Here is a 13,750-nt window from a genome sequence, read left to right as displayed (position 1 = left end):
TAATAGACGATAAAAGCCTATAGCTAATCAGACATGAGGCTGCTTATGATGGCAGGAAAGCCCTACGTATACTCAAAGAACATTATTCAGGGAAGAGCAAGCCACGGATCATAAATATGTACACATCATTAACCAAACTGCATATGGCAGACAGTGTGACTGCTACTGACTATTTAATAAGAGCAGAGAACATCATTACAGCATGAAGAGAGGCAGGAGAGACCATGAGTGATAGACTGATCGTAGCCATGACGCTAGGCGGACTACCAGACTCGTTCAAGCCGCCAGCCGTCCATGTGACACAATAGCGTTACATTTGCAGACTTCAAAAGAAGACTACGAGTCTATGAGGAATCAGAGAAAATGAAAATGACAGAACCAACTACAGATAATGTGATGAAAACATACACAAGACAGGGACAGAGGGGGACAGAGACAGGGACAGAGGCTGCAGCAAGCCACACAGCAACAGAAAAGAAGTAGATGCCAACATTACTTGCTACAAGTGTGGAATAAAGGGACACAGGGCGAGAACATGTCACAGAAAAGTGTGGTGCAATTACTGTAAGAACAATACGCATGCAGAGTCACTTTGTAAGAAAAAGGGGGGACAAGATGGTGTCAGAAAAGTTGCAGAGGAGCAAGATGGCAACCAAGACCACTTCTTCAAGGCCGAATATGTCAAGAGCGATAGACCACCAAGTAACATGGAAATGAAAGGCATCACAGTGGATGCGGGGGCGACTTCCCACATTGTGAATGACATCAACAAGTTCAAGAGCTTTGACAACTCGTTCCAGTGAGAGACCCACTCAGTGGAGTTAGCAGACGGAAGCAAATGCAGTGGAATAGCACAAAAGAGAGGAACGGCAGTGATACATTTTCTAAACAACGCAGGACGACAACACACAGCGCAGCTATGAGATGCGCTTTACATGCCATCGTACCCACATGACATCTTCTCAGTGGCAAGAGGAAAAAATGGAGGAGCGACAATCACTTTCAAAAAGGGGGACAGTTGAATGGTCACCAAGGGTGTTGGCAGGTTTGACATCTATGGGGATGGAAATTTGTACTACTTACCAACTGTTGAGAAGGATGTTGATCAATGTAAAGTATCTCATGATATGCAAAAGTGGCATGAAATATTGGGTCATTGTAATTATGAAGATGTGAAAAGGTTGCAAGGTGTTGTAAAAGGCATGGAGATTAAGGGAGGTGCATTAGGGTTTGATCAGTCATGTGATGTGTGTACACAGGGAAAGTTCACCCGACAAGAAATAGGGAGCCAGATAGGGAGGCAAAGAAGGCCCTAGAACTAGTCCACACCGATTTAGCCGGTCCCATGCGGACACCAAGCATAGAAGGACACAGATATGCACAGTCCTTTACAGACGACTACTCAGGCACTATGCTTGTATACTTCCTAAAATCCAAGAGTGATACAGTGCAGGCTACAGAAAGATTCTTAGCAGACATAGCTCCTTATGGAGAAGTCAAGTGTATCTGTTCAGATAACGACACTGAGTTTACAAGTCGAGACTTCCAAACACTGTTTACAAAAAATAGGATTAGACATGAGAGGTCTGCGCCTTACTCACCCCACCAAAATGGCACTGCAGAGAGAGGGTGGAGAACACTCTATGATATGAGCAGATGCCTACTGATAGAAAGCGGGTTACCAGATAAGATATGGAACTGCGCTTTACAGACCTCCGCTTATGTGAGAAACAGATGCTACAGCAGGCGTACAAAGAAAATGCCATACAAGCTTTTCACAGGCAAGGTACCAGACATATCCAAATTGAAAAAATTCGGATCGATGTGTTTTGCCTATAAGCAAGAGAAAAGCAAATTGGACTCCAGATGTGAGCAAGATGTTTTTATAGGCTATGATCAAAACAGCCCAGCCTCTCTAGTATACTATCTAGAAACTGAAAGGGTCCAAAAGCACAGGTTGGTGAAATTCACCACTAAAACAACCAAAGAAAGGGAGACACAAACATTTGAGTCACTCACAGAATACGGGGATGTACACTCTACTGTTGACAACAGTGGAGAGAATGTTGTTGATGAGAATGTGGAAAATGTACCAGTTCAGGGTGTTCAAAGTGGTGCAAGTGAGGCCACAGAGACTGGGATCAGAAGGTACCCACCAAGAACCAAAAAGAGACCAGCTCATCTCCAGGATTTTGAGACAGATGACAAACTACACACATGCATGGACTCTTGTTACAGAACAGTGTGTGACATACCTCAAACCTACCAGGACGCCATTGCATCAAGCAAAGCAAGGCAGTGGATGAATGTCATGAGAGAGGAGATGCAATCTCTGGAGGAGAATCAGACTTTCAGCCTTACTCAGTTGCCACCAGGCAAACAGACAGTGAGGGGCAGATGGGTTTATGCACTTAAGACAGAAATGGATGGATCTGACCAATACAAAGCGAGGTTCGTAGCACTGACTACGAGGAGACCTTTTCACCCACAGCTGATATGACAAGTGTTAGAGTGGTCATGCAAAAGGCTGTACAAGATAACCTAGACCTACACCAGATGGACGTTAAAACAGCTTATTTGCATGCCCTAATTGATCGTGACATTTATATGGAGCAACCTGAGGGTCACGAGAAAAAGTCTGAAACAGACAAAAAACTAGTGTGTAAATTACAAAAACCTCTTTATAGTCTAAAACAGTCAGGGAGAAATGGGATTGCTATGTTGCATACATGTTTAATTGAGAATGATTTTGTACAGAACCCATCTGATGAGAATGTTCTGAAACATGTTAAGGGAATGCTCACTGAAAGGTTCAAAATGAAAGACTTGGGAAAGCTGAGATATTTATTGGGCATAGATTTCTAACAAACAGATGGTGCAGTCACAATGTCACAGAAGAGATATGTGAGCAAAAAATCTAGATCAATTCGGAATGCAGGATTGTAAACCTAGAGATATTTCATGTGAACCAAAACTTGAATACACAGAAGCTGCAGAAAAAATGAACGACCCAAGAAAGTACAGGGAGGCAGTAGGAAGTTTAATTTACTTGTCCACATGTACCTGACAAGACATAACTTTTGTGGTCAGTAAACTCTCCCAACACTTTGCTGAACCTACAGTAGAACACTGGAACACATTAAAACAGGTGTTCAGGTACCTCAAAGGTACAACAGAACAAGGATTATGTTTCAGGAGAAATTACACAGAAAAACTAGGCCTTAGAGTCTACAGTGATGCTGACTGGGCAGCAGATCCAGCGGATAGGCATAGTACATCAGGATATTGTGTCAGTCTAAATGATGGAAGCTCTTTGATATCCTGGAAAACAAGAAAACAACCAACAGAAGCTTTATCCACCTGTGAGGCTGAGTACATGTCCTTAGCATCAGCCATACAGGAATGCATCTACTTAGAACAGCTACTCAGGGGTGTAGACGCATACCAATATGCACAAACAAAGGTGTATAAAGACAACCAAGGTGCGGTGCCATAGCACTAGTATCATTTTATTAGGGAATATGTGAACAATGGAAAATGTATTTTGGAATATTGTCCTACTGAGCAAATGATTGCTGATGCCCTGACAAAGCCACCTACAAAGCTAAAGTTACAAAGATTTACAAGAAATGTTTGGTACTTAAGAGTGCAAAGAGTATCTTGTTTCTTTAAGATAACGAGGTTACCAAATTCTGTTACTTTTGTTTTCATGCAACCTAATGAGATAAGAGCGAGTGGGGGTGTTAAACTATCGTTATGGATGACGCACTTATTTTACAGTGATAGCATTGGCTGTTGTATTTGAGGTGTTACGTTTCTCATATCTGCGTGCATGTCGCGTATGTTGTGTATGTTGTTGAGTTCTCTTGTATGATGCACAGAGTTGGTTGGATATAGCCAGTGCACAGAATAAAGAATAAATACTTTTAAACTGACACTTCGCTCATAATTCCACGCCAAGTTATGCCAGCACAACTCTGATAACTTAGTTTTTCACGATTGTTAACACACGCTTCTCAAAACAATAACGTCTTTCTCAAAACTGCACACACAAAACTGAAAACCTCACACACAAAATGTTAAACCTGACACTCCCTTTGCAAGATGACTCTTTGCCATCAAATCTCTCACCTGTTTACAAAATGGAACTTGTGTTCTCATTTGGTACACACAGCCATATTTTCAAATGACACACACATACCATTCATAACAGTACACACAATAAGCATTTGCTGCACACTACCAAGCATTCACAGCACACAGTAGTGCACAATTGAAACACAATTCTCGAAATGGAACACACCATATGAATGACAATGACTCTGGAGAATGAGCCATTTCAACGTTTGTAAAATGTCTCAGTGTAGGCCAAATTATTTCATAGTCAAACATAAAACAGCACACATATGCAGCAACATTTTTTGTATTGTAACGGGCCTGCTCAACCCATTGCAGCACACAAAGTGATGTTCCCACCACACTCGGCGGGGACCTCAACAATGGTGTGCTGGCCAATGATATTTCTGCCTCGGCGCCTCCTCTTCAAGTTGAATCCAACCTCATCAATTAATATGTATTCATGTCTTCATATAGATCATTAGCTGTGTCATGCTCCTGGATCTGCTGGAACAGACAGCATGATAATGCAAGTTACTGTATAGTATGGACACAGATGGGTCAACACAGTGGGGTACAGTGAGACACATTACAGGTGCAATACATGCATGTGTCAGTGCTGAATGTATGGGACTTACAAACTCTTGCCGCAACTCCTTGATGTGGTCTGTGTTCCGGTCAAATAGGACCCTGTACACTTGTTTCATCCGCATGGCATTCCTGCGGAGAACACGGTACAGTGTAGAGAGGCTGATGGTCTGAATGTTTCTGAATGTGGCATGGTTAGCCAGGATCCTGGTTTGTATCTGTCGGCGTGTGATAGTGTTGTTTTCACGAACCATTTTCACGATGTCAGTCTCCTGTTCGGCTGTGAAAGTGCATGTGCCATGGTGGCCCGAATCTCATTAGAGATCACCGTTCTCCTTCTTCTTTCTCCTCCTTCTTCTTCTCCTCTTCCTCATCCTCCTCTTCCTTGTCCTCTTCCTTGTCCTCCTCTCACTCTTACCCCTCTCTTTCTCTGGTTGTTGATATGTTCTAAGTTCTCCATTGTTCACCAAACAAAACAGAGGCTCAAGGCCCTTTTTATGCTGCAGTCCTGATCGCAAATTGCTCACCAGACCTGAGTGTTTAGAGATTTGAATAGTTGTGTGTTGTGGGTTGATGCTTTGAGACTTGCTTACTTGATAAGTGTGTGCAACAACTGAACATTGTGTGTAGTGTTTTGACAACAAGGTGATGTGTAATTGACATCAGTGTGTAAACAAGGAATGTCAGAGTCTAATGCAGATAAAGGAGTGTAAAGTAGTGATAAATTGGGTCAAGCAATTGGTACATGACATTAAGGTTGTGAAAATTGTGCCAAAGATTTGCTTTTTGTGTGTTAACAATTGTGAAAAACTGTAACAGCTGTTAGCACTATAGAATCTACTACTAGTACTGACACAGTGACTAACCTTGGTCTAGCACAAGGTCCTATCATTGCTAACCCAAATAAGCTAAGAACTGGTTCCGCAGCTACTGATAAGGCAAACGTTAGAATGCAAACACAACACCACATATAGCCACTATCTTGATTGGAGATGCCATGACAGCACATGTTAAACTGGCAAAGACAGAAAATATCTCTTAACAATACATCTGTCGAGGAGCTGTCGTCAGAGGTACAAACAATCCTCAACAATAAACCAAACAACCCTAAGATTATCATCCACACTGGCTCGTTTGATATCCTACACAAGAAAACTGGCACTGAGATACTTAAAAAACATTTCAGCTGTTCCCAGCTACTGAACACACTTAACAGATATCAAGATTAATTCATCAGTGGACCGATTGCATGCTTTCGCAGAGGAAAAGAAGCCTTCAGTCGACTACTATCTTTCAACACATGGTTGGCGTCTGTCTGTCTGGCACACAAACTGAGATTTATCGATAATTTCAATGTGTTCTGGAACTGTGCAGACCGTTTTCAAGCTGACGGACTCCACCCAAACCATAGAGGATCTCGACTACTAACAGCAAACATCAGTCACATGCTCCTGACCACAAATCAAGTTTCTCTCCCTATCCCTGTTGTGTCTAACTGACTGATGACTGACGCATCCCAAACAACCTCCCATGGAACAGAACATTCAAACAGCCTCCTGCAAGGACATGGGTACTGCACAGATCTGCACCCCCCGGATGAATTCCCTTGTGATGGAACAGCTCAGTGACATAGACTTTCCCAAAGAAAAGCTACGCTAGGACAGCCACCATGCTATTTCATTAGACATACCGGTCATCATCACAAACAGAAAATGGCATGGTAAAATGCATGGTTACAAACCTGAAGCTAGTGTTAGATGTCACAGAACTATCCATATTCTTCCAGCAGATTTATCAACCCCTGTTTCATCTGTTTATTAACAGATAAAACTGGCCCTTCTAAATGTTAGATCACTAAATAACAAAACATTTCTAGTTAATGATCTGGTCAAAGAAAACAACTCAGACTGCATCTGTCTAACAGAAACCTGGCTAAACAATGACACGGCAACAGCAACTCTGATAGAAGCGTGTCTGCCCGATTACAGCTTTCACCAAGTTTCTAGGAAATCAAAAAAAGTGGGAGGAGTCACAGCTATTTTCTCCTGTAAACTGTTGTTCAAAATTACTGAGCTAGGTGAATTCACATCATATGAATATCTTGCTATAGAGCTCAAAACCGAATCAATACTTTTTGTTTATATATCGGCCACCCAAGCACTCGCCAATATCTCGTCTCGTCTCGTCATCTGCCGCTTGTCCGGGGATCGGGTCGCGGGGGCAACGACCTAAGCAGGGAGGCCCAGGCTTCCCTCTCCCCGGCCACTTCCACCACCTCTTCCTGGGGGACCCCGAGGCGTTCCCAGGCCAGCCGAGTGACATAGTCCCTCCAGCGTGTCCTGGGTCTTCCCCGGGGCCTCTTCCCAGTGGGACGTGCCCGGAACACCTCACCAGGGAGGCGTCCAGGAGGCATCCTAATCAGATGCCCGAGCCACCTCAGCTGGCTCCTCTCGACGCGGAGGAGCAGCGGTTCTACTCTGAGCCCCTCCCGGATGACCGAGCTTCTCACCCTATCTCTAAGGGAGAGCCCGGACACCCTGCGGAGAAAGCTCATTTCGGCCGCTTGTATTCGCGATCTCGTTCTTTCGGTCACTACCCATAGTTCGTGACCATAGGTGAGGGTAGGAACGTAGATCGACTGGTAAATAGAGAGCTTCACCTTTCGACTCAGCTCCTTCTTCACCACGACGGACCGATGCAGAGCCCGCATCACTGCGGACGCCGCACCGATCCGCCTGTCGACCTCGCGCTCCATTCTTCCCTCACTCGTGAACAAGACCCCGAGATACTTGAACTCCTCCACTTGGTTCAGGATCTCCTCCCCGACCCGGAGATGGCACTCCACCCTTTTCCGGTCGATAACCATGGCCTCAGATTTGGAGGTGCTGATTCGCATCCCAGCCGCTTCACATTCGGTTGCGAACCGCTCCAGTGAGAGCTGAAGGTCACGGCCCGATGAAGCCAACAGGACCACATCATCTGCAAAAAGCAGCGACCCGATCCTGAGGTCACCAAACCGGACCCCCTCAACACCCTGGCTGCGCCTAGAAATCCTGTCCATATAGGTAATGAACAGAATCGGTGACATAGGGCAGCCCTGGCGGAGTCCAACCCTCACCGGAAACAAGTTCGACTTACTACCGGCAATGCGGACCAAACTCTGGCACCGGTCGTACAGGGACCGGACAGCCCCGATCAGGGAATCCGGTACCCCGTACTCTCGGAGCACCCCCCACATGAGCCCCCGAGGGACACGGTCGAACGCCTTTTCCAAATCCACAAAACATGTGTAGACTGGTTGGGCGAACTCCCATGTACCCTCCAGGACTCCGCGGAGGGTATAGAGCTGGTCCACTGTTCCACGGCCAGGACGAAAACCACATTGCTCCTCCTGAATCTGAGGTTCGACAATCCGGCGGACCCTCCTCTCCAGGACCCCTGAATAGACTTTCCCAGGGAGGCTGAGGAGTGTGATCCCCCTAAAGTTGGAGCACACCCTCCGGTCCCCCTTTTTAAAGAGGGGAACCACCACCCCGGTCTGCCAGTCCAGAGGCACTGTCCCCGATGTCCACGCGATGTTGCAGAGTCGTGTCAACCAAGACAGCCCTACAACATCCAGTCTTAAGGAACTCCGGGCGGACCTCGTCCACCCCAGGGGCCCTGCCACCGCGGAGCTTTTCAACCACCTCGGCGACCTCGGCCCCAGAGATAGAAGGGCCCCCCCCGATGTCCCCAGACTCTGCCTCCACGTCGGAAAGCGCGTTGGTGGAATTAAGGAGGTCTTCAAAGTATTCCTTCCACCGATCCAGGACGTCCCCCGTCGAAGTCAGCAGCGCACCGTCCCCACCGTATACAGTGTTGACAGAGCACTGCTTCCCCCTCCTGAGTCGCCGGATGGTGGTCCAGAACCTTTTTGAAGCCGTTCGGAAGTCATTCTCCATGGCCTCGCCGAACTCCTCCCATGCCCGGGTTTTTGCCTCCGCGACCGCCAGAGCCGCGTTCCGCTTGGCCTGCCGGTACACATCAGCTGCCTCAGGAGTCCTACCAGCCAATAAAGCCCGATAGGCCTCCTTCTTCAGCTTGACGGCATCCCTCACCTCCGGAGTCCACCACCGGGTCCGAGGGTTACCGCCGCGACATGCACCGACCGCCTTGCGGCCGCAGCTCCGGTCAGCCGCTTCAACAATGGAGGCCCGGAACATGGCCCATTCGGACTCAATGTCCCCGGCCCCCCCCGAGACATGATCGAAGCTCTCCCGGAGGTGGGAGTTGAAGCTCCTTCTGACAGAGGGTTCCGCCAGCCGTTCCCAGCAGACCCTCACATTACGTTTGGGCCTGCCAGGCCTGACCGGCGTCCTCCCCCACCATCGGAGCCAACTCACCACCAGGTGGTGATCAGTTGACAGCTCCGCCCCTCTCCTCACCCGAGTGTCCAAGACATGCGGCCTCAAGTCCGACGACACGACTACGCAGTCGATCATTGAACTGAGACCTCGGGTGTCCATGTGCCAGGTGCACATATGGACACCCTTATGCTTGAACATGGTGTTCGTTATGGACAAACCGTGTTTAGCACAGAAGTCCAACAACAGAACACCACTCGGGTTCAGATCGGGGGGGCCGTTCCTCCCAATCACGCCCCTCCAGGTCTCACTGTCATTGCCCACATGAGCATTGAAGTCCCCCAGGAGGAGCGCTTTCCAGCACCCCCTCCAGAGACTCCAAAAAGGGTGGGTACTCTGAGCTGCCGTTTGGTGCATAAGCACAAACGACAGTGAGGACCCGTCCCCCCACCCGAAGGCGGAGGGAGGCTACCCTCTCATCCACCGGGGTGAACCCCAATGTACAGGCACCGAACCGAGGGGAAACAAGTATTCCCACCCCAGCTCGACGCCTCTCACCAAGGGCAACTCCAGAGTGGAAGAGAGTCCAGCCCCTCTCAAGGAGACTGGTTCCGGAGCCCGTGCTGTGCGTCGAGGCGAGGCCGACTATATCTAGCCGGAAACTCTCTACCTCGCGCACCAGCTCAGGCTCCTTTCCCGCCAGCGAGGTGACGTTCCACGTCCCTAAAGCTAGCTTCTGCAGCCGAGGATCGGACCGCCAAGGCCCCCGCCTTCGGCCGCCGCCCGTCTCACACTGCACCCGACCCCCATGACCCCTCCTGCGGATGGTGAGCCCACTGGAAGAGGGTCGCCAATATTCATACAAGAACTCTCTGAACTATTATCACTATGTGTCACTAGATATGACAAAGTAGTTTTAAACGGAGACTTAAATATCCAAGTAAATAAAAAAGCAGACCCAAGAACTATTGAGCTCTTAAATCTCCTAGACAGTCTCAATTTAACTCAACACATAACAGACCCAACACACCGGCACGGAAACACACTAGATCTAGTAATAACAACTGGACTGAATATCAATAATATTACAATAACTGATCTACCCCTCTCAGACCATCATTATATACTTTTTAATGTGGTAATGATCCTAACAAAAACCACAAAAAGATTCTTAGTCCAAAGAAGAAATTTAGACGATACAGCTATGATGACATTTTCTGAACAATTTGCTCTATATGAGCCAACTAATCATGATTGCTCTCTGAATGAAATGGTAGAGAACCTCAATGATGCACTATTATCTGTGTTACACTCTGTTGCACCACTGAAAACCAAAAAGAAGTGCACAAGTAGAACCTCGCCATGGCTGACAAATAAAATGGAGAGAGAAAATGGAAGAAAACAAAGATCACTATCCACTACAATATCTACAAAGACACACTAACCAGCTATAACAAAACCATCCGTCTAGCAAGGAGAGAATATTTCTCCAACATTATTACAGAAATTCCAGAGTTTTTTTCTCCACCATTGACCAGCTGCTAAACACTGTCCCTGTCCCACCCCCATCCTCAGCAGTTAAATGCGAAAAGCTTGTGTAACCCAGTAAAAGAAAGACCACGTTACAAATTATTTGTCATTTTAGATGGTTAAATTGAAAAGTTAATTAGAGCAAAACATATTTTCTTTTTCTAACTAAACATAGGATTTACAATAAGCCAATCACGTTTTAGAAATTGCATGATGAACGCTTTAATTTATGCCAATCAGCTCACGGTGTGAGGTAGGCTCACTCCCCACGCTCGAGGTGAACGAACGTGAGCGCGCAGAGAGAATCAGTTGAAACCGAGGAGTGAAAGCTGAAACGTCAACGTAACGAAGAATAGATATATGCATATATGTTTCATTTTCATTGAATAATAAGTAGTGTACATTATACTATCTTGACAAAAGATAAGAGAAGTATAAAGAAAAAAGAATTGCGTTGTTCATTCGAGGATTTGGTGAGTGAGAATTGATGTGTTGTTAGCTATTTCGTTGCTATGTCAAGTTAGCCTGCTCGGTGTGTTAGCCAGGCTAGCCATTTATTCACGCCATGTGCATTTTTCTTCCATGTGCAGTTATAGTTGTTTTAATGTTATATGTTTCTGTAAATGCCTAGAACGGTTTATTATCTTATTAGTTTGACAGTAAGTTTTAAGAATATGTATTTGAACGAATGTCTTCTGATCCTGTTGCAAAACAGGTCAGGGGTCTCATTTATAAAGCTTGCGTACGTATTAACGGGGCTGAAAATGTGCGTACGCCACTTTCCACGCAAAGGTTGTGATTTATAAAAAACAAACTTGACGGGAGAATGTGCGGTCCTCCACGCAAACTCTGTCTATTCCGTAGGCCTACGCACATTTTGAAAACAGTTGGAATTGGCGACGCAGATGACCGTACTTACAGTTTTTCTGAATTGCTAAAACACTAAAACCCATTGGCTGAACAAAGTTATCAGTTGCCTAAACTCATGTAGCTAATTGTGCAGTCTGTTGTCAATACCTTAAACCATTTCACATGGGAAAACACAATTTGCAAATCTCACATAGACTTTTCCTACCAGATATAGACATATCCTACCTTTAGATAACTGCAGAACACAGTGTATAACTAAATATATTTATTTAATACTGTGCAAATATCCTCATATGTCAAAAACTGCAAATACAGTCGTTAAGTTCCCGTGCAATCGCTACACTCTACGTCCTCGTTATCAGTCCAGACTTTAATAGATTACTGTTCATAACAAAACGCTTTTGTTTTCAAATTGTATCTCGACTCGCAGTATATCACTGGCACAGTTGACCACTCGCACAGTTTTTTTTTATTGGTGATCTACCGGTCACCACATTTTCGGAGTTTTCGGGCTCCACCAATAGACTAACAGTGTCTGAGAAGTTGTCATGCGCTATAATTCACCGTAAAGAACAATCGTATGCCAGGATCATGATGAGATACTAGATTAGCATTCATGAGGTTCTTTGCATTTACTATTTTTGGTAAAAAATGGGCGTATTCAGGGCGGGGTACAATGCTGATTCACGTACGCACACTTGTGAGTAATCTGTGATTTATAAAGGGAACATTGCGTACGGGTGTGCGTACGCACGGTTTTATAAATCTGAATTTTTGTGTGCGTACGCCATTTTAGGCTTTTGGGCGTACGTACACTTTTAGTAAGAATCCTACGCACAGTTTTATAAATGAGACCCTAGGTCTTTTGTGAACGTAAGGGAGTGTAGGATTCCGTTCCAAGGATGGCGAGCCGCCCGACATAAGGATAGAGAAAAGACAAAGATTTGCATGCGAAGATTCATCTTTCCTTGGAAGGGACTGCTTTAAAGACAATTGTACTCCGGTGTGGTAGGAATCTAAACCAACCACAATAGCACCACATAGTGCAACCAACCAAGAGTACTTGCATTACTCCACATCCCTCATGTACATTTCAATGGTTGTCATATAGTCATTGTTTGTGCTCTTTGTGAATTCAAGTATTGTGTTTTTTTTTTACATTTATTTCAATTGGTAAGGCAATCTATTGTATTTGTATTTGGACAGGATATGTGGCCAGTATCCTTGTTCACAATAACTGTACATGAAAATTGTGATTGGGTGATACATTACTCAACATCTTTTGTTTAATTAAGGGTATTTTATTTGAAAGTGACACAAAGAATAATACAAGTTCTTAAACCAAGGTTAACGATTGTTGAGTCAACATTAATCACATTCTAAGGCTCTGTGGTAGAACCTAGACTGAAGAGAACCTTAAGATATATCTTTAAGAAGTTTATAAACACATCCCTTAGAACTGGTGTCTTCCCAGATGCCTTCAAAACAGCTGTTGTAAAGCCCCTATTAAAGAAACCCAAATTGGATAACAGTCTACTTGCAAATTACAGACCAATTTTATTTATTTGTAAAGTACTGGAAAAGATAGTTTCAGTCCAACAAAATTATTTTCTTGAAGAAAATAACATTCTGGAAGTCTCGCAGTCAGGTTTCAGGAAATATCACAGTACTGAAACTGCTCTCACCAAAATAATTAGCGACCTCAGACTAAACTCTGATGCAAATAAAGTCTCTATCCTTATCCTGCTAGATCTCAGTGCAGCATTTGATACCATTGATCACGACATCCTAATCAATAGACTGGAAAAGCTTATTAGGTTCCAGATAGTGTATTGAACTGGATAAAATCATATATCACTGGAAATAAGTTTTATGTTAGTTTAGGAGACCATAGGTCTAAGAAACATGAGAACTGCTACGGGGTTGCTCAAGGAAGCTGCCTAGGTCCATTATTCTTCTCTCTTTATATGTTACCACTCGGTGACATAATCAGAGAACATAACATGAATTTCCATAGCTATGCGGACGACACACAACTATATATATCCACTGAACCCAACGATGCAACGGCCATCAATTCCATTACCAGCTGCCTGTTGGCAATAAACAAATGGATGAATGATAACTTTCTTAAATTAAATGAAGACAAAACTGAAGTCCTATGTGGCCCCAAATCCAAAAGAGAGATGCTTTCTAAGAATCTAGGAAGTTTAACCCCCTGGCTTAAACCAGAGGTGACAAGTCTCGGTGTAATCCTGGACTCAGATTTGAATTTCAACTCCCACATTAATAAAGTGACCAAA

At 44.9% G+C, this 13,750-nt stretch overlaps 1 protein-coding gene across 1 annotated transcript in view; it reads left to right on the top strand.

Annotated features, from left to right (window-relative positions):
- Nucleotides 1-11,004: 11,004 nt before the first annotated feature.
- Nucleotides 11,005-13,750, top strand: part of LOC146245181 (organic cation/carnitine transporter 2-like) — a gene marked incomplete at its 5' end in the record, with an annotated part of 29,829 nt that continues 27,083 nt past the window's right edge. Inside the window, one exon of the mRNA XM_084683874.1 lies at nt 11,005-11,050. Within this exon, the coding sequence (XP_084540000.1) occupies nt 11,005-11,050 (46 nt within the window). The remainder of the gene's footprint in view (nt 11,051-13,750) is intronic.

Source organism: Hypomesus nipponensis, chromosome 20 (genome assembly GCF_054491055.1).
Source record: "Hypomesus nipponensis isolate SF chromosome 20, ASM5449105v1, whole genome shotgun sequence".
Lineage (NCBI taxonomy): Eukaryota > Metazoa > Chordata > Actinopteri > Osmeriformes > Osmeridae > Hypomesus > Hypomesus nipponensis.
Note: the sequence above shows the minus strand (reverse complement) of the source record. Positions and strands in the feature narration are given on the sequence as shown.